Source organism: Cavia porcellus, unplaced genomic scaffold (assembly GCF_034190915.1).
Source record: "Cavia porcellus strain 051 isolate PalLab524CR breed Dunkin Hartley unplaced genomic scaffold, mCavPor4.1 scaffold_6, whole genome shotgun sequence".
NCBI lineage: Eukaryota > Metazoa > Chordata > Mammalia > Rodentia > Caviidae > Cavia > Cavia porcellus.
In genome coordinates, this window is record NW_026947489.1 from 68,131,990 (window position 1) to 68,152,757 (window position 20,768).

Below are 20,768 nucleotides of genomic sequence, written 5' to 3' on the forward strand. Positions count from 1 at the left end.
ATTTGTAACACCCAGTTGTGTAGCGGGAAAGTCCAGATGGGTCCTGAGGATTCAGAGTGCACAGGGACCCTGGTATTACTGCTGATATTCTAAATGTGCCACACCACCCGCCTAAGTACATTCAAGCATTCAGTGACACGGCAGAGGAACTTAAAACTTGGGCCAGGCATGATCTGTGCTCCCAAGAAAACCACTCTAGACACGAACAGTGGCACACACTAGAAATATCAGCTGTTTGGAGGCTGAGGCAGAAAGACTGGAAATTTGAGACAAGCCTGGGCTATTTAATGCTTCAAAATAATAATAGGCTGGAAATGTAAGTCAGGGCACAATCCCCAGTACCATTAAAAAAGAAAAAACTCACTACAGTAGGAAAACACATTATTTTGGGGGGTGGGGGGCAGATAGCACTAGCCGCCTGGTGTGGTGGTACCTTCTGTAGTGTAGCACTCTTGGAGGCTGAGGCAGGACCACCACAAGTTCAAGCCCTGCCTAGGCAATCTAGGGACTTAGCCACATCCTCTCAAAATAAAATATAAAGGGCCTGAGACGCAGCCAGTGCAAAGGCCGTAGGCACAGTGCTTAATACCATACCACGAAAAAAAAGTATTGACTATACACTTAGATGTAGACACAGCCCAAATCTACTAGCTGTGTATCCCAGGGCAAGAGATTTTACTATTTTACCTTCCTTCAATGAAATAATGTGGATACAAACAGCATCTTGAGCTGGATATGGTGGCACATGCCTGTCATTCCAGCATGTGGGAGGCTGAGGCAGGAGGACTGCTCCACAAGTTCAAGGCCAGCTTGGGCTATATAGTGAGACCTTGTCTCAAAACAAAAACAAAAACACAAAAAAACACCATCTACCTCACAAGTTTGTGAACTTGATTCATCTCTTCCAGTGAATATCAGTGAATGTGGCACACACACACAAAAAGGACATTTCAAAATTGTGTTCTACATACTCAAGGATATTTTCCATCCATTACAAAGCAAAACAGGAGGGAAGGAAAAGAAAGACAGATGGGGTTGGGGATTTAGCTCAGCAGCATAAGCGCCTGGGTGAGGTTGAGTTCGATCCCTGGTGCCTAAAAAAACAAACAAACAAAAAAACAGAGAGAGAAGGAAGGAAGGAAAGAAAGAAAGAAAGAAAGAAAGAAAGAAAGAAAGAAAGAAAGAAAGAAAGAAAGAAAGAAAAGAAAGAAAGACGTTCTGGAAAACACAGAGAGGCAGGTGCCCCCGACAAGCACCTGGGCGTCTGTCCTCGTACTCAGTGATCAGCTATTTGATGCCTTGCACCGTCCGCCTCATTAACAGCTAAATCCTTCGAGGGTAGGGTGGTCCATCTTGCTTAATTTTCGTCCCCAGAGACCTGGAACAAAGCTGGCACACGCAGGCAGCTCATTAGAAGGTCGACGTGGGTGTGGAGAAAGAAGGCAGAGGCCGGGCCGGGGTTTTAGCTCAGGGGTGTAAGCCCCTGGCTGGCAAGTGCAAGGTCCTGAGTTTGATCCCTGGTACCGCAAAAAAAAAAAAGAAAAAGAAAAAGAAAAAAAGGCAGAGGCCAATGCGGCCGTGGGTTGCGTGTTTCCTTAGGATGTGCCCTGTCTCAGGCCCGGCTCGCCGCGAGCCCAGGTCGCCGCCGTTCGGCCGCATTGCCAGCAGATGGCGCTGCAGACCAGGTCCACGCGGCGCGCGGGAGCCCGGAACCCGGAAGCACCCGCGCGGCACACCCTGGGCTGGCGGGCCCAGGTCTCCGGAGGCCTGGTGGGGTGGTCAGGCCACCTCCTCCCGCAACCGAAGCTCCAGGGCCCTCTTCAGAAAGGGGCGCGGACGGGCGGCTGGAGGAGACCCCGCAGATGCCCACGTGACGGGCGCCCCGGCCCCACCCGGGCTGTCTCTGGCCTGCAGGAAGCATGGGCATGCTCAGGGCTGGATTGTGCCCTGGCCTCACCGAGGAGATGGTGCAGCTGCTGAGGAGCCACAGGATCAAGACAGGTGATCTCACTCGCAGGAGACCCACCCTCAGCCCCGGGGGAGGACGGGAGGACCCTTGCCGTGTCCTGAAGCTGTTTCACTCCGGCCATCTGCTTGGTGTGGAAAACCTGTTGCATGGAGAGGAAAAGCCGGTGTGGGAAGCTCAGGCCTTCCTCACTGCCCATCAGTGCCACGTGCTTCGTTTTCAGTGGTGGACCTGGCCTCAGCAGACCTGGAGGAGGTAGCCCAGAAGTGTGGCTTGTCTTACAAGGTGAGCTCATGGTCCTCACGCCCCATACCTGCCCATCTTCGGTGACCCTCCACAAAGCTACGAGAGTAGTCGGATTCCACAGGGGTGCAGGGGACCCTGGGCTGCCCTGGGAGACCCCTCAGAAGCTTGAGTGTCGCCCCTCTGGCAGGCCCTCGTTGCCCTGAAGCGGGTGCTGCTGGCTCAGTTCGCAGCTTTCCCCTTGAATGGCGCGGACCTCTATGAGGAACTGAAGACCTCGACTGCCATCCTGTCCACCGGCATTGGAAGGTTTGTATGTGTGCCTGGGGCAGAAGGCGAGGGTAGGGCTTCCCAGGCTTGGGTCCAGAGAGGTTAATGTGGATAGATGGGAAGGACAGGCGTCAGGACTTCAGAATTCTTTTGTAACAGGGTTATAGGGTTTCTGAGCCTCGGCCTTATCGATGCTTTGGGGTAGGTAATCATTTGTTGGGTGTGGGACAGTCTTGTGCATTGTGCAGGGTTCAGTAGCATCCCTAGATTCTTCCTCTGGATGCCATCAGCACCTGCCTTGTCCCCAGTGTGACATTTAGAAGTCTCCAGGATGGCTAAATGTCCTCCTGGAGCCAAAATTGCCCCTGGTAGAGAACCACAGCAGGTTGGAGTCCTTTGTGGCCCTACCTTCCATTTAACTTAGAGAAGGGCAAAAGAGCACAGGGCAGAGCTCTTACTTCTGTGTGGAAGCGCCTGAGTGGTAGGGGTGACAGGGGTATCTGATGCAGAACCAGTGCTTTCCAGTGCCCAGCGGTGGTAAGGACCAAGCAGTCACGCTGAAAGAAGCTGTTACATTGTGCCATAGTGTTTGGGCTGGGAGAGAGCTGGAAGACAACGGCTGTTTTCTGGCCAAGTGAGTCTGACCTCTCTTGGCATGTTTGTGCAGAGTTTGATGAATAACTGCCACAACAGAGGTCTTTGGATTGATCTGGCCCTTACTATTCCCATAACACGTTCTCTTGGCGATGTTCATACAGTGTGGTGCTTGCTCTGGATGGTCAGAGCCCCAGGGTGTAATCCATCGAGCCCTGGCTGAATGCATACTGGGTGGTCTGTGTGAGGTTTGTTCCACAAGTTACGCTGAGAGCCTAATGGGTGCCAGACATGCGCAGGTGATACAGACAGGACTGACACAAGGGCCCTGCTCTTGAGAAGCAGGGCAGCTAGCAGGTGTAGGAGAAAAGCTGGAAATCCAAGAGGCTAAGCTCACAGAGGCTGCGGGAAGGAGGGAGGGGCGGACAGGAAGCAGAATGGTCTTTGGGGTTAAGCACCTGATAAAACCAACATAGGCAGAGGGACCAGTCAGTGGTGAGCTGGCAGGGTGCAGGTACAGGCCTGAGTGGTTCAGGAAGCCCTAGAGGAAGGTGGTGGGCTTTGCCATGGAGGGACAGATGAGTGTCACGAGACATTATGTCACTGGTTCTTCACAAGTACTGGCGAGTGAGTATATGGCCATTAAAATCATCTCTCTGCGGATGAAGAAGTTGGGACCTCGGTTAAAGGACTTGCCCGAGATCCTGCAGCTTGTCATGGCACACCAGGTGCTTGAGAAGGTGACTCTGCCTTGTCTGCTGCGGTATCTCCCTCCCTCAAGTGGAAGGTGGTTAGCAAGACAGAGTTAGAGGCAGCTGCACCTCCACCCTATTGATTTATTTGGACATAGTCTTGCTAAATTGCTCAGATTGGCCGTCAGCTTGTGATTGATCCTCCTGCCTCAGCCTCCCTAGTAGCTGCAATAATAGGCATTGGCCATTGCATCTAGATTGTAGTTGATTCTTGACTATAGTCAAGAGCCAGTGATTTACCTCTGGCTGCACATTAGAATTATCTGGGAAACTTCTACAAATTTTAATTTGATAGGGTTAGGGCACTGGTTCCCAAATTTATGTGGGTGTTAGAATTACCTGGGAAACAAGCATTCCAAGCCTCTCCAGACCAGCAGCATTCTGTGAAAATGGGGCACAGATATTGGTGTTTTTTGAACATCCCAGATGTCTCTGGTATACAGTTTAGAAATTTCTGATATAGGAATCTTTATTTCTTTAATTGTTGTTACTGGTGCTGTTTGAGGCAGTGTCTTGCCTTGTAGTTCAGCATGGTCTTCAACTCACTGTGTACCCCAGGCTGACCTTAAATTTGTGGAGCTCTTCCTGCCTCAGACTCCTGAGTTCTGGGATTATAGGCATGCATTTACCATGCCTGGCTTTAATATAGGAACCTCTTAGTGGGATGTGGTGGTACACACTGGTAATCCTAGCATTTGGGAGGCTGCAGGAGGAACTCTACAAATTTGAGACCAGTCTGGGCTCCTTAGCAGGTTCAAAGCCACCCTGGGCTATGTAGTGAGATCCTGTCTCCAAAAAACCAAGAAATAAACAAAAAAAGCTCATGGAAGCCAGGTGCAGTGGTATACACCTCTCTACAGTCCCAGCTACTTAGGAAGCTGAAACAACAGGATCTTTGAACCCAAGCATTTTGACACTAGTTTAGGGCAACACAGCAAGACCCATTTCAAAAGTAAGACAAAACAAAACAAAAACAAAAACAAAGAGCTTCCCCTGTAATGTTGTAGGCAAGATTGAGAACGGCAGGCCTAGTGGTTCTCAAATGTAAGTGTATGCCAGAATCACCCGGAGCTCTTGCTAACCCCAGCTGTGAGCTGCACTCCTAGAAGTTTTGATCCAGCCAGTCTTGTGGAGGAGCGCTGAGAGTGCATTTCTAACCTGGGCCCTGTGCTGGCGAGGCACCTGGGCTGCTGACCACACTGGAGCTCCACTTTGCAAAAGCCGCTGGGCCTTTCTGGGTTCCGTGAGAAGAAGGGGCCCCGCAGGGCAGAGGCTGGACACCCTTTGGAGAATGCTTTTAAATAGGGGCCAGGTGAGCAGAATCATCTCTAGCAGCAACAGGGCCTGGGTGGAGACTGGAACCTCTCTGACTGGCAGAAACCTGCAGTTCCCATAGCTGATGTCACTGGGGTGACTGCGTAGAGCACTGTTCCCGTATTTAGATGTGTCTCGAGCCCATGAGCTGTTGCAGAGACCTGGAGTCTGCGAAGGCCACTGCATATCCAGAAAGAAGCGGACCAGGAGGAATCTCCTGGCTGGGGATGTCTGGGGTGTCTCTGTGCCTGGAAGGCAGGTTGTCTTTCTTCTCCTCTCTCTTCCTCCTAACCTGGTTTGTTCTCTTTTCCCTTCTGCCGCCAGCCTGGATAAACTGCTGGATGCTGGTCTCTATACTGGAGAAGTGACCGAAATTGTCGGAGGTCCAGGTAGCGGCAAAACCCAGGTACACATGAGGCCAGCAGTGAGAGGGGTGCGTCCTGGGGTCCCAGCAGGAGCTTCTGACAGACTGGTCGTGGGGCCGGGGTCAGAGGAGACAGGCGGGTGATGAGAAGTGGGCCTGGCCTTGGCGTGTTTGTGCCCCTGGAATCTGATGTGCGGGGGCCTTCAAAGGCCAGGCCCTCCTCTCTCAGGCTGGTTCCCCCAGCGGCCATCCCTCCTCAGGTGTGTCTCTGCGTGGCTGCGCATGTGGCCCACAGCCTGCACCAGAATGTCCTGTACATTGACTCCAATGGAGGGCTGACGGCCTCGCGCCTCCTCCAGCTGCTGCAGTGCAGAACCCGGGATGAGGAGGAACAGGTAAGGGCTGGGCCGGCCAGGTTCCTTTGAGATTCTCACTCCAGAATCCCTCGTTGTCCCTTATGCTGCTGTAATTTGGGTTCTTTGGTGACTTGTTTTGTGCTATGAAAGCTGGGGTCCTGTTGATGCTTCTTGTGGCTCCGTAGCCTCCCCTGGGAACGCCACCCACCCCGTTCTTCACCCACCCCACTCCCCACACACCCATAACTGTGCAGGAGCACCTCTGGCATCTGCAATCCAGCCCAGTTGCTGCTCATGGCATACATCACTGATCAGTTGTGTCTATCTTTCCTGCTCAGTTGTGGGGGTTTTATGGTTGAGCACCCCGACAGCTGCCACTCACAGATGTGCTCCGTTAGACAAAACCCAAACCCATGTGCCTTTCTTGACACGAGTGCTAGCTCTGAGTGCACCCTCCTGTTCTCCACCTTGTAATCCCTGCCCTACTCCCCCAGCTTCTTACCCCAGGCCTCTACGTGTCTTCCCTCCTGCAGGCAGGAGCTCTCCGGAGGATCCAGGTAGCACATGCATTTGACATCTTCCAGATGCTGGACCGACTGCATGACCTCCGAGGCGCTGTGGCCCAGCAGGTCGGCCTCCTCTTCTGCCCCTCCTTACTCTGCCCAGCTTGCCAGGTGCTGCCCGATGCAGGCAGGTGCCTCCACAGAGCCTGCTCCAGAGTGCAGATGTGCAGTCTGGTGACTCCAGCTGTGCTTGCAACTCGCAAAGTGGAATTCTGTAGTGCTTAATCCACTTGCTGCATTATTTACATATTCATCATCCTGGCTGAATAGTTATTTATTTTATTTAATTATTTTTGTGTGGAGAATCGAACTCAGAACTTTGAGCTTGCCAGGCAGGTGCTGCGCCACTGAGCTATATCCCTGGCCTGTCCCTGCTGAATAGTGAGTGAAGGTGATGTTAATATGTTAATTTCCTATTCCTCACTAGAGTCAGGCAGGGATGCTTTCAGCTGCAAGAATCCAAGTTGGCTGAGGAGCCTTGAGCGTTAAGAGTGTCTCATTGTCTCATGTGAATCTGGAGTTGGGTGTGATAATGGCACTCTAGGTTTTGTACTTCATTTTCTCATTCTCTTCCTCATGACTGCAAAGTGACTGTCATGGCTCCAAGCATCTTCGTGCATCCACATCTTGATTCAGGCCAGTAAGGGACAAATATTCTTTTTGCTCCTCTTTCCTTTATAATTTATTTTATCCTGTGGTCCTAGGGTTTGAATCCAGGCCCTTTCCTCTGAACTATATCACTACATCCTCTTTTTTTTGAAACAGGGTCTCACTGTGTCTTGAACTCACTATGTAGCCCAGGCTGGCCTCAAACTCATAGTAATCCTTCTGCCTCAGCCTCCCGATTGTGGGATTATAGGTGTGTGCCACTGTGCTAGGCTACCTCTTCCCTTTTATCAAAGGAGAAAATCCTTTCTCTTGGTCCCACAGTAAGCCTCCTCCTTTTCTCACAGCTGATTGGCCAGGTCTGGTTTTTGCTTTGGGAAATATTTGTTTGTTTGCTTATTTGTTCATAGTGAAGAGATTAAAGGCCTCATGCAGCTTAGGCAGGTGCTCTATCACCTGGCCACGCCCTTAGCCCTACTTTTCCAAAACTGAGTTAGCCGTGTATCTTGGCTCAGGGCTGGGCCCACCTTCTCTGAAGCCAGGAGATTTTTACCCAGGACCCAAACATGCTCGGAGTCATGTTAACAAAGAATGAGGGGATAATTTGAAAGGTAACACTTTGATGGGATTTGATGCACTGATTAATTACAGACTGTTAGACCGGAGAGATACCTGAGAGAACGGTTTAGTTTATCTCAAACTGTTTGCATCTCCCTAAGAGAGACTAGTTCCATAGGCATACAGGGGGTTGTAGGCAAAGTAAACTGAGTTCTGCAAGCTTTAGAACATAGACTGGTTGAATGAATACTTGCTCCAGGAGTCGGAGCTGGGCAGGACTCACCAGTGTGTTGAGGAGTGAAGTCTCAACCCTCCACAGGTAGAGTGAACCCAGCCCTCTCATATTTAGAGAGGAGAGAAGGCCAGAGAAGTTAAATGTGTGGTCAAAGGCACCACATATTTACAACAGGCACTAATGTAGAGCTTCCACCTCAGCCAGGCGTGGTGGCACACACTTGCAATCTCAGCACTGTAGGAGGCTGAAGCAGGAGGACCGTAAGTTCAAACCCAGGCTAGGCAATTTAGCAATTTAGACCCTGTGTCAAAATTTAAGAAACCGGCCGGGAGTATAGCTCACTGTGAAAGCCCTAGGTTCAATCTCCAGTACAGAGAAAACAACCACCACCAACAAAAACACTCACGTCTCTCTCAGTTGGGCACGGCGGTGAATGCCTATAATCCCAGCTACTTGGGAGGCTGAGGCAGGAGGATCCCAAGTATGAGGCCAGCCTGGGTAACTCGGCAAGTTCAAGACCAGGCTGGACTACATAGCAAGGCCCTGTCTCCAAATTTATTTTTTATTTATTTATTTTTTTGTCTTTTTCCTTTTTATCGGTACCAGGGATCGAACTCAAGACTGCCTGCTTTCAAGGCAGGCGCTTATGCCGCTGAGCTAAACCCCCAGCCCCTTGTCTCCAAATTTAAAAAACAAAAACAAAAATAACATTTATTGTCTCCTAGGCTCCATGACCACGAATCTGGGTCTGCTTAGTTGGGTCCTGTGGTAGCTTTTCTGGGCTGTAATCTAGGGTTAGGGCTACTGTGCCTAATCAAGAGGGCAAAGGAATGGGGGAGTGGCTCTCTGGTAGTATGTGTAAGGCCCTAGGTTTGAGCCCCAATTCCAAAAAACAGGAATTCCATAATGTTCCATGTGTGTATTATACTTTGCACTGAGCTACATCCTCCGCCCTTTTTTTATTTTTTATTTTTGAGTTGAGGGTCTTGCTAAGTGTTGCCCAAGTTGATTTTGAACTCAAGATCCTCTTGCCTCCACCTCCCTAATGCTGGCATTATGGTGAGCAGCCTTGCGCCCACCAGCCTTTGACATCATAATGGTCAGCAGCAGGACAGAGGTCTCAACAGCGCTTGAGGGGAAGGGGGATTCTAAATGACCTGAATTCCTGAAGTTTGCCATCACAGTGGCCACAGATGACCTACAGCATCATAAGCAGAGCAGCAAAGATCGTGCTGTTCCATTTAGCTAGATGGATGTCTGAGGTCTAAACCGGTTTGGGCAGTAGCTTCTCCCTCCTTTGCCATCCTCTCTAGACTAGCTGGTAACTAGCTAAGAGCTGGTGGTTGGCAGATGAAGGAGGTATATAAAAAACAGCACGTAATGCCAGATAGGCAAGAGGTGGCCAGTGGACATAGGAAACGTGTGTGTAGAAACAGTGTCAGGATTCAAGAAGATAGAAAGCCCCTCTGGATCTTGTCAAGGTCCAGAGAAACCACATATGTAATCCCATGGAAAAGTTACTGGAATTCTAATAATTTAATTCCAATCTACCATTTCTAGTGCAATGCCTGGTGAGCATAAAGGCCTATTTCTAGTTTTGGGGAGCCAAGGAGGTCCTAAGACCAGGTAGAACAATGGCTAACTGGAACAAAGGGCTTCACCCCAGGTGCGAACCCGAATTTTATTGATTCATGGAGAGGAGAGTAACTCAGGGACAAGTGACTGTGAGAGTGGTGAGTGCTGTGAGCTGGGCGGGGTAGGAGGCCTGAGATCACTCTGCAGTGTACGGAGAGAAGGGCATGCAGAAAGAGTGTCTGCATATCACAGCTTGGAGCAGTATCTGGTGTTTAGCAGTATGTAGTTTTTGTGTGCAGTTTTGCAAGCCCTGAGAAGCCATAGCTGATAGAATTTTCGGCATGGCTAAAATGATAAGAAGTATGAAATAAAAGTGGCCTTTATTTTAAGAATGTGGAGAGAGACTCCATGACCTCCGGGGTCTGACATTCTCTCTGTCCGACACGTGGTGTGGGGGCATACATATAGTTTAGGTTTGGGGTGGTGCCTAAGGGGCATTACTGATGCACAGGTAGCCCATTGGAATTTTTTTTTTTAATCGGTACCGGGGATCGAACTCAACTGCCTGCTTGCAAGGCAGGTACTCTTGCTGCTGAGCTAAATCCCCAGCCCTCTAGCCCATTGGAATTTATTTCCCACCACAGGTAAATTGCTTAGGGGCGGGGAAGATGACCTCAAGATAGAGCCCCTTGGTTCTACCTCCCAGCCTCCCACTACGCAGCTTCCCATGAAGGGCACAAAATCCTTTCAATAGCCTCTTCTCATTGAACAGCGCTGTGACATTTGGCTTAGATCACAGGTGTTGTTTGGAACTGCAGGCGGGCAGGGCTTCACTGCTCAGTCCCAGAGTTTTAACAACTGCATATACAACAGCACCTGGCCAGAGCCGTTTGCATTGCTTAAAGCCAATTGAGGGAATAAAGGCAAAACTTAGCCAGCTCTGAACATATCAATACATTGAAATAGGGCCAGATTTAGCCAAAGTGGAGACGATTGCTCTTTTCTCATGGAGAGTTAGTTTTTCAGGTGGTCTCCACACAAGAAGTAAAAAAGGAGGAGGAAGAGCTGGGGAAAACCAGGTGTTGATGGCACATGCCTTAATCCTAGCGCTGTGGAAGTTGAGGAAGGAGGATCTCAGTGAGCTTGAGACCAGCCTGGATTGTATAGCAAGACCCTGTCTCAAAACACAAAACAAAACAGAACCCACCAAAAGCATGGAACACAGTTTGTTCCCAGAGAAACTAAGAGGGTGCTAATGTGTTTGTTAGAATGCTTTAGCTGTGGGAGACAGTCCTACAGGTGTGAGCTAAAGGACAGTGAAGACAGTGCTGCAAAGGAAGTTAGGAATTTGGGGTGGAAGTAAGCAGGGAAGTGAGTGGGAGGGAGGGAGCAGGTCAGAAAAAGAGCAGGGTCCAATGTCCCTGGTAGGAAGCTGGAGCTGGCTTCAGGCCTCTGGATGGAGTGTTTGTGCTGTCCTGTGGGTTTTACCCTCTCTGATGTCCCAAGTCTTCAGTGTGCGTTACCTATATAGATGGGGAGGGGGGCGAGGGGGTGTTGCATAGCTGTGGTGCCTTTGCAGCTGTCTTTGGAATGGGAAGGTTGTTTCTTTTTTTTCTTTTTGGTTTTTTAAGACAGGGTCTTGTAGTTCAGCCTGAACTTAAACTCACTGTGTAGCCCAGGGTGGCCTCAAACTCAAGGCAATCCCCCTGCCTCAACATCCTGAGTGCTGGGATTACAGGCGTGTGCCACCATGCCTGGCTGGCAGATTGCTTCTGACAGGTACAAGTTTGCCTTGTCATGGGTGCACACCCTTGGGGCCCTGGCCCATGGTACCTGTTCCCCTGTTCCTGCAGGTGAGCGGTTCTTCAGGGACTGTGAAAGTGGTGATTGTGGACTCAGTCACTGCTGTTGTCTCCCCACTTCTGGGAGGTCAGCAGCGAGAAGGTGAGTGGCGTGGCAGAGCCTGTGGGCAGGGCACAGACTTACTGCCAGCCCTGTTCATGGTCCACTCTGCCCTCCCTGCCTGCTGCTCCTCCCCCAGGCTTGGCTTTGATGATGCAGCTGGCCAGAGAGCTGAAGACCCTGGCCCGGGACCTCGGCATTGCAGTGATGGTAAGGAACAGACTTGTTCTGCCAACCCGATTTCTACCCACAGCCAGCGCTTCCGTTCCCTTACATGGCAGCTCTGGTCCCACAGTGGCCAGCCCTGTAGGAAAGGACAGAGCCCAGCTTCTCTGGGGAGGCGGGAGCTCTGACTGTGAAGGAGGGAATTGGATCCTAAGTAGCCCAGGGGACCAGGGGTCCTTTTTTCTGTCTCTTCTTCCCCTGACCCTCTCTCCTTCTGGGATTGAACCAGGGTCTTCACACTGAGTTACATCTCCCTTCATTTTATTTTTTGAGACAAAGTCTTGCTAAATTGCCCATGCTGGACTTGATTTTGGAATGTTTCTGCCTCAGCCTTCCAGATTGCTGGGATTACTGGTGTGCCCCACCTCACCTAGCCGCCGCAGTAGCTGCTGCTGCTTTCTGTTTCCTGTTTAAATCAGACGCATGGAGGTATAATTTACTTACATAAAGCAGTGTTCGCCTGGTTTGAAGGTTAACTGCTGGACATAGTTGTATCCGTCTTATTATCCTCCCAAAAGGTCCCAGGCAAGCCCTGATCTGTTTTCTACAGTTTTGCCATTTCCAGAGCTTCCTAGAAATGGGTCATTTTGTGTGTAAAGTAACCTTCTGCTTGTGAAACAGGTTTTATTTTGCTAATTTTTGTTTTTGTGGTACTGAGGATTGAACCCAGGGCCTCACACGTGCTAGGCAAGCGCTTTACCACTGAACTGTGCCCCCCAGCCAGGAAGCAGTTATTTAGAAGTTTAAGTGCTTCTCCTGGAAATAGTTTAAAAAAAAAAAAAAAAAAAAAAAAAAGCCAGGCGTGGTGGTGCACGTCTATAATCCCAGCACTCAGGAGGCTGGGGCAGGAGGTTCACTGGGAGTTCCAGGCCAGCCTGGGCTACAAAGTGAATTCAAGGCCAGCTTGAACTGCATAGTGAAACTGTGTCTCAAAAGACAAAAATAAATAACTTTTTTTAAAAAAGGTTAAATATAGGGGCTCGGGGTTTAGCTCAGCGGCATAAGCGCCTGTCTTGCAAGCAGGCAGTCGTGAATTCGATCCCTGGTACCAATAAAAAGGAAAAAGACAAAAAAAAAAAAAAAAGGTTAAATATAAGATTCCAACATGATCAATCTCCATCTTCACAAAACTGTATTAATATTTTATCCCTGTGAAATCTTTTTTCTCTCCATATATCCTGATACTTTGAACCAATTTTCCAACTAAATTAACTTTGTAAAAAAGCACAAAAATTAATTTAACATCTCAGTCCATCTCCCGTGTCCTTACAGAGATTCTTGAGGACCCATTTTAGCCACATTTTGTTTGTTTTGAGACTGTCTTGCTACATTCCCCAGGCCAGCCTCAAACTTTTGATCCGTTAATAGCTACGTATTTTTCCAAGTTTTTTTTTTATTATGGTGAAGTATACATAGAATTTATTGTATTAAGCATTTTAAAGTACACAGTTTAGTGCTATTAAATACATACAGTGGCTAGGTGTGGTGGTGCCTATCTGTCATCGTAGTACTTGAGATCCTCTGATCCCAAATACAGGAGGATTGTAAATTTGAGCTCACCCTGGGCAATTTAGCAAGACCCTGTTTTAAAATAAAAAAGGACTGGGGCCATAGCTCAGTGTGAAAGCTCTGGGATCAGTCCCAGTACAATTATACACATGCGCACACACAGACACACATACATACATACATGTATGTATTAAATACTATATATCTCTATAGTTTTTTTTTTTTTTTTGGTACCAGGGATTGAATTCAGGACCTCATGCTTTCCAGGCAAGTCACTGAACTAAATTCCCGGCCCACTTTTATTTCTTTTGAGATAGGGTCTCACTTTATAGTTCTGGTTGGCCTTAAACTCTCTGTAGCATAGGCTGACTTCAAACTCATTGAGATCCTCCTGCCTTAGTCTTCTGAGTACTGGGATTATAGCCATGTGCCACCACACTCGGCTGTCTGTAATTCTTGTAAGACTGGAACTGTGTGCCCAATAAAAAATAATGGGTGTGGTGATTGTTTTCCACTGTTTCTGTTTAGCCACATATATTGTTCAATGTCTGTATCCCAAGGATCAGCAAACTTTTTCCATAGAAGGCCAGATAATAAATATTGGAGGCTTTACAGCTACGTGGTCTGTATCACAACTTCCCAGCTCCCCCAGTATGAGACAAAACCAGCCAATGATGAACATAAACAAATGGCTACGCTGTGTTCCGCTAAAACTTGATTTACTGTCCAGGCATGGTGATGCATACCTGTATGTCCACATACTTGGGAGGCTGAGGCAGGAGCAATGCAAATTCAAGGGCTGTATAGCAAGACGTTTTCTCACAGTGAAATGAAAAAAGGCTGGCAGTGTAGCTCAGCTCCCTCTGGGTTTAATGTGTAGCACAAAAAACCCACAAAACTTTCAGCAGGCTGAGGCCCCAGGACTGCTGTGAGGTTAAGGCCAGCCTGAGCTGCATGAGAGCCTGTCTCAAACACAAAACAAAACTTCATTTACCAAGACAATTTTTGAGCCAAATTTAGCCTGTGAGCCACGATTTGCCCATCTTGCTATGCCGTAATGACTTATCCAAATCTTGCTCATTGGATCTTAACATTATTGCAGGTTTTTCTCTTTATAAATAAAACTGCCTAAATCGCCATGTATCTTATCTGATTTCTTCCTAAGTGTGTATTTACTAAATCAGGCATACATGCATTTTGATATTTGTTTTTTGAGATGGACGGCTCACTATGTGGCCCACATTGACTTTAAACTCCAAAATTCAATTGATGCCCCTGTGCCAGCCTCCCAGGTAGCTGGGACCACAGGTGTGTGCTGTCCCATCCAGCTGTGTTTTCTTTTCAGTGTAGAGCTAGTACATGGCTGTAGTTTGAAGAAGCTCATACCAGTTGTATAGCCACTGGCAGAGTAAAAGAACCTGTTTCTTTATTCTGCTGTTTGAATACAAGGTCCCAGCACCTTCCTCTCCTGGTTCTGGGATATTTGTGCTGAAACTGGGTGCTATCATAGTCCTCACGCTTCAGGGCCTCCTGACAGACGCATACCTCCATGCCAGCCTGGGCAGGGGAGCACCAGCCTCCAAAGAGGACTCCTCTTCTGAAACACTTCTTACTCCCACACACAGATGCACTCCCAGACTCAGAGGCCTGGGTAGACATGGTCCTGGGTGGTTACATCCTCTGTTGGAGCTGGGATATAATAAGTGCAAACCCTCCACTGCTTCCCTTGATGAAACTGCAAATAGGACTGCTGTTCCCCTGGCAAGCACCCCATTGCCTTCTAGTTGTGACCTGAGGCACTGAAGTTTGGTGGAAAGAGCTGTCTGCAGGTTGGGATCCCCAGGATCTAGTTCCAGGCCTGCTGCTAAGTTGTAGAGCCTTGGGAGAGTAATTTCTCCACACTACTCTTCCCTTTCCCCATCTATAGGATGAAACCACAGGAGCAGATGTCCTATGTACTAGCATTATGCATCTGTAAACCTTTCTGCAGGTGACCAACCACATAACCCGAGACAGGGACAGTGGGAGGCTCAAACCTGCTCTCGGACGCTCCTGGAGCTTCGTGCCCAGCACCCGGGTTCTCCTGGACAGCATTGAGGGAGCAGGCACAGCAGGCCGGAGCCAGCGCATGGCATGTCTGACCAAGTCACCCCGTCAGGTGAGCAGCCCTGGCAAGGCATCAGGGGTCTTGGGCACTGGAGGGTGGGTTCCATGCCCCAGGTGTCTAGTTACTAGAGAATTCCTTAGTTCAGGTATAGTGGTGCAGTCCTGTGAGTCCAGCATTTGGGAGGCTCAGGCAAGAGGATTACTGCAAGTTCAAGGGCAGACTGGGCTACATAGTGAGTGCAAAGCCTGCTCAAAAAACAAAACAAACGAAAAAAGGATTCTTTGATGCTGAAACTCTGTGACACAAGATTACCTCTTTGGGTTGCTTCCATCAATTCATCCTTTCCTTCCATCTCTTCTTCTAGCCAACAGGGCTGCAGGAGGTGGTAGACATCAGGACCTGGGGGACTTCAGAGCAGGGCGCTGCCTTACAGGAAGAGCAGACATGACTGGTGTCGGTGATTGGGGAGTAGGGAAGCGTGGAATGACGGACCGCTCACTGCCACCCAGTGCCTGGGACTGCGGGAGTTCACAGGCTGCCCAGGGGTCCCATCACCACGGAAGCACACTGAGCAGTGGACCAGAGAATGCTGCAGTGGGAGGCCCAGAATTCCAAGCTGCTATCAAGTCCCTTCCTTCAGGCCTACAGTTTGCAGAGGGAGTCAAATTCACCCTGGCAGGGGGCATCTCTGAAGAGGCCAAGCTAGTGACTGGGTGAATAGTCCCAGGTGCCACCGTCAGAGCCTGTGCTTAGGCCTTGCACTGGGCTTAACCCACAAAGCCATGAGGTTGCCTTTGCTTCCCTCCTGTCTTTTCTCTCCCCTCTCCCCTCCCTGCTCTCACCCCTCTCCCTTCTCTCCTCTTCCCATCTCTTTCTCTGTGTTTGCCTGTTTTTGTTTTGGGGATTCCCTTTCCCTCACCTCTGCCTCTGAGTTACTGAGTGGAAAACCTCATAAATGCAAAATGCTTCTTCATCTGTTCTGCTCTTAACAAAATATAAAAAAGAAATTCCTGGAGCCCCAGAGCCATATGATTTTCCCCCCTAGAAGGTTGTTTTTCCTTTTCCCCAGTGAGCCCCCCAAACAAAGACTGGTATTCCTTTATTCTTTTTGATTCCACTTCCCACACCTGCATGCGTCATCATGACTAGGTGAGACTGTGGGCTTGATGCTGTCCCAGGGGTATAATTTGACAGGAAGGAAGGATGTGACCTGCTCCTACTGAATCCAGCCACTTGTTTAATGTGCCTGATGCCCTGTAGGGCCCTTCCACAGCACAGAGTAACCAGAGGTGCGGAACCATGGCCTTGCCCGTAAACAGACAGGAGAATTTGCACAATAAATAGAGCCAGCTGGGAAAATTGATGCTGGCGTAAATAATACATGGCAAATGTAGTCTTTTATGTAGAAATTCATTGCTGGTAGCTCTGAGATGCAGTATAATTACATCTCTCTTCCTGCCAGCTGTACCACTGCCTTGTGCCTTAGTGTATAAAATAACCCCCTTGTCTGTTACCAACACTGTGACCATCCGTAACCCTAGCTGGTAGGGGAAGATGACATTAGGGAATAGAAAATAAAAGTAAAGAAAAATGATCAGGGTTATTTACTGACCACTGTATACTTGTTTGGAGTTTTTGGTTTGGCTTTTTTTGCTTTCATTGTGGCAATAGTGGGGGTGGAACTTGGATCTGTAGTGTGCTAGGCAATGGTCCACCACTGAGCTATGTGCCCAATCCAGGGCTGCATTTTTTAAAGGGAAACTCTCCTTGGTTCAGGAGGGTATTGTATAATTAGTTGTGTCTTAGCTGAGGAAAAGGGGTCAGAGATATACTTAACCCAGTGCGGCATTTGTGGGCGATGGATGCAGCAGAGCTGGAAGTGGGGTGCAGGGTGGGGAATGAATGGCAGACTGGTTCAAGGTATCTGAGAGTGCATGGGGCTGGTGACTGAACCCTGGTACTTGGTTTCACAGGAGAAGTCCATCTTCAGCATCTGTGTCATGTACAGCTGGCATATTCCTGCAGCCAGAGTAAGAAGCATTTCTTTGAGCTAGGAACAGCGAATCCCTACCACACATGGTACCACATGGGCATCCTGAGCCCAAAGCAGATACCATCAGTCAGTCTTAAAATTTTTTTTTTCTTTTTTGCAAAGTTCAAAGTATTTTAGAGTTTTTCTTAATGCAGTTCTCTAGGTCGTCACTACCAGTGAGTTGGAGTTGGCATTCAAGATGAACCTGTTGTGCCCCAATGCCCTGGGCTGACCTGTCCAGCTTCCTGTGTGCAGGGAGTCCAGGCACTTCATACCTGAGCAAGCATCCTCCAACAGTGTAGTTCAGAAAAGGTCATCTGGCTAGCTTGTCATTTAAGAAAGTGTGAGACTCAGTGGAAAAGTGACAGTCCCAGTGGCAGAATGGGGACTACTGGGAGTTCTCTCCCCACTTTGCCTGTAATTTCCCATCCACCAGCTCTATGCCTGCTGGGACACAGCATATGACCAAAGGCACACAGTCCTTCCCTAGTGATTTCTGGGAAGGTGCCCATCACCCCTGCTCCTGGGATTCCTGCAGTTCTCTGACAGCTTGCTTTGTCCTTGGGACCCTGCTCCTACACCAGGGCTTCTGTCTGCAGACGGCTGCTGTACTCCCTTCTGGCCTTCTGCCCAGTGTGGTCCCTCGGGTGGGCTCTCCTGCTCAGGGGCCTTTTGCTCCTTAGCTGATGTGTATCCCCGTCTACCTCCACTGTGTCTGCTGCATGCCCACTCTGACATCCTGCCTTGTTTTACTTAATTTAATTTTTGTCTTTTTTTTTTTTTTTTTTTGTCTTTTTCATTTTTATCGATACCAGGGATCGAACTCACGACCGCCTGCTTGCAAGGCAGGTGCTTATGCCGCTGAGCTAAACCCCCAGCCCCTAATTTTTGTCTTTTTGAGATAGGATCTCTCCATGCAGTTCAGGCTGACCTTGAGTTCACTTTGCAGCCCAGGCTAGTCTCAAACTTGAAATGATCCTCCTGCTTCAGCCTGCCAAGTGCTGAGATTACAGTCGTGCACCACCACACCTAGCTCATCCTGCCTTTTCTGTGCCTTGACTGTGGTGTAAATGGATGTTTGTGACTCCTCTGTGCTACTCATTTTGCCTGTGAACCCCAGGCCTGCTTCAGGAGCTCCTAGGTCCATTTTTTTCCCTTATTCTTTCTACATTGTGAGAATTTACTAATGAGTAGGCTTTACTGCATTTTAAAGATGATAAAAGAGAGGACTGCAGCATGTTTTCCTCTTTAGATTGTCATTGAGTCCCCAGAACCTCTACTTTTTTTTTTTTTCATACTGGTGATTAAACTCAGTATCTTTATACTGAGCTGTCCCTACCCTTTTCTTTTAATTTTGAGATACTCTTGCTAAGTCACTGTTGCCCAGGGTGAGCTTGAATTTGAGATCCCCCTGCCGCGGCCTCCCAGCATGCTGGGATTACAGGTATGTACCACCATGCTTAACTATGTCTTTCTACAAATTGTATTTGCTTTTTTGGAAATTAGACAAAATGTTAGGTCCCTACTATGTGCTAACATTTGATGCCTGTAGTCAGGTACTTGAGCGCCCAAATACTGTCAGGCAAAAGATCCATGGGTTAGCTGGGCATGGTGATGCACAATTGTAATCTCAGCACTAGGGAGGCTGAGGCAAGATGATGGCTGCGAGTTCAAGGCCAGCCTGAACTACAGAGCTACAGAGAGAGACCCTGCCCTGCCCCGCCACCCAAATCCATGTGTTATTGAGGCTGCTTTGTACTCCAAGTAACAAAATCTGGCTTAAAGATGCATCATTAATAAAGGTACCCTCATCTGTCAAATCTAACATTAGTTAATCTGGTGGCTTACTGTTGAGTACGACTGGGCTTTTCTATGTTTCTTCTCTCTTTTATTGGTTTTTGTCCTCAAACTCAATGCTATCATCAAAACTTGGCCACAGCCACGTTGGGCATCTATCCAGACATTCAAGATCTACAAGCAGGAAAGGGATCAACAACTACTTGTATCCTTCGAAGAATAAGGAACATGCTGAACTTTCTTCTAACAGCTGTCTCGCTTTATAGCTTCCTGGTGTAGAATTGCTTGTGGCACCCCAGTTGAATTCAGTAACCAGGAAAGGAAATGGAACCACTGCGAGTGGCTCAGTCCAGCCAAGGCTGGGAGTAGGTTTTCCTGAAGCGCACACTGGCCATACTAGCAGGGAGAGAGTGTGAAGAAATCAGATGTTGGGTGGTCTGATGGCCTGGATGTGCGGGATTTGGTTGCAGATCTTACTAGGTTTTTGCTGGGTCTTGGCACGGAGTTGTCTGGGTAGAGTTTCAGCTGTCTAGTTCTGCATGTTGGAGATGCTGTCTGGAGGAAGCCCTGCAATGCACAGAGCTGGGTGTATGTGTGTATAATTTCTGAATTTTTCTTTCTTTTTAAGGCCAAATATATTAGTAATCAAAGGTTACTCTGAGTACTGGGATTGTAGCTCAGTGGTAGGGTGTTTGCCTCGCGTGCATTGAGGCCTTGGGTTCAATTATCCATGCCACAGAAAAACAAAAGTGAAAATAAAGTTACCCTGAATGTTTTTCCTCATTTTCTCTTGTCTGATTGCACTGGTTAGACTAACTTCAGAACTATGTCAAGAAGAAGCAACAGTAGCTACCATCTGGGTCTTGTTCCTGATATCAGTAGGCTGCTTCAGTGTTTCATCGTGGAGTTAGATACCGTAGGTTCTGTGCAGTTACCTTTTATCAAGGTAAATACCTCATGACTGTAGTCTTGGAAGGTTCTGGGAACTGGCCATCATGTTTGCCAAGCAGAGTTGTCTCTTGCAGCCCATGGCACATCCTCAAGCCTTCAAGCCTCACAACTGTGCTTCTGCTCTGCATTCATCACTTTCTTGAGCAGCTTCCAGCCCTGTTCTCTGGCCTCTCCCTAGTTTTGCAGCATAGTGGCCTCAATTTATGTTTTGCCAAGAGACAGTAGGCCTATGCCTAAAAGGATTCAAAGTCAAGAAATAGGATTTACTTTTTGTCAGTACTGGAGATTGAACCCAGGGATACACTACCACTGAACCATATTCCAGCTCTTTTATTTTTTTAACTTACATACAGGGTCTCACTAAGTTGCCTAAGCTGGCCTTAACCTTATGATCCTCCTGGCTCAGCCTCCTGAGTAGCTAGGATTACAGGTATATACTACCATACCCAGTAAGGAACAGCATTTTTAACACCTCAACTAACTTGATCTTAGCTGATATTTACTTGCTTTAGACACTGAATGATAACTTCACCTCTTTAAGCCTTAGTTTCATCCACTGTAAAATGGGAAAATAATACCTACTTCATAGATTCATTTCAAGGTCACAACTTAAGGTGAGGCAGCAGGCAGGTAACCTCGTATCAGTGAGATGCTTCTGATGCCTGGGAGCTGCTAGTGAGAGCCTTTTGACGAGCTAGTAGCAGCTTCTTGGTAGCATGACCAGCGCAGTCACACAAGGCCCTTTGCTTAGAAGCAACCTGCATTTAGTTTAACGCCGTGTTTTTGCCATCTTAAAACTGAATTGTGGCCTAAGAGTTGCACATTTTGCACTACTCTCACAAAGCATAT

At 48.4% G+C, this 20,768-nt stretch overlaps 1 protein-coding gene across 2 annotated transcripts; it reads left to right on the forward strand.

Moving 5' to 3' along the window:
- The first annotated feature begins 1,695 nt into the window (after positions 1 to 1,695).
- Positions 1,696 to 19,751, forward strand: Rad51d (RAD51 paralog D). Of its 2 annotated transcripts, none has more exons than XM_063250949.1 (10): positions 1,696 to 2,001; positions 2,190 to 2,251; positions 2,400 to 2,518; positions 5,464 to 5,545; positions 5,713 to 5,898; positions 6,393 to 6,488; positions 11,250 to 11,340; positions 11,438 to 11,508; positions 15,023 to 15,190; positions 15,504 to 19,751. In XM_063250949.1, exons 1-10 carry the CDS (start codon positions 1,920 to 1,922, stop codon positions 15,585 to 15,587), a joined length of 1,041 nt encoding a protein of 346 aa, XP_063107019.1. In that variant the 5' UTR covers positions 1,696 to 1,919; the 3' UTR covers positions 15,588 to 19,751. The 2 variants fall into 2 exon arrangements, with proteins under 2 accessions (XP_063107019.1, XP_003469653.1); XM_003469605.5 differs by having other exon boundaries at positions 1,698 to 2,001; positions 5,764 to 5,898.
- The last annotated feature ends 1,017 nt before the right edge of the window (positions 19,752 to 20,768 follow it).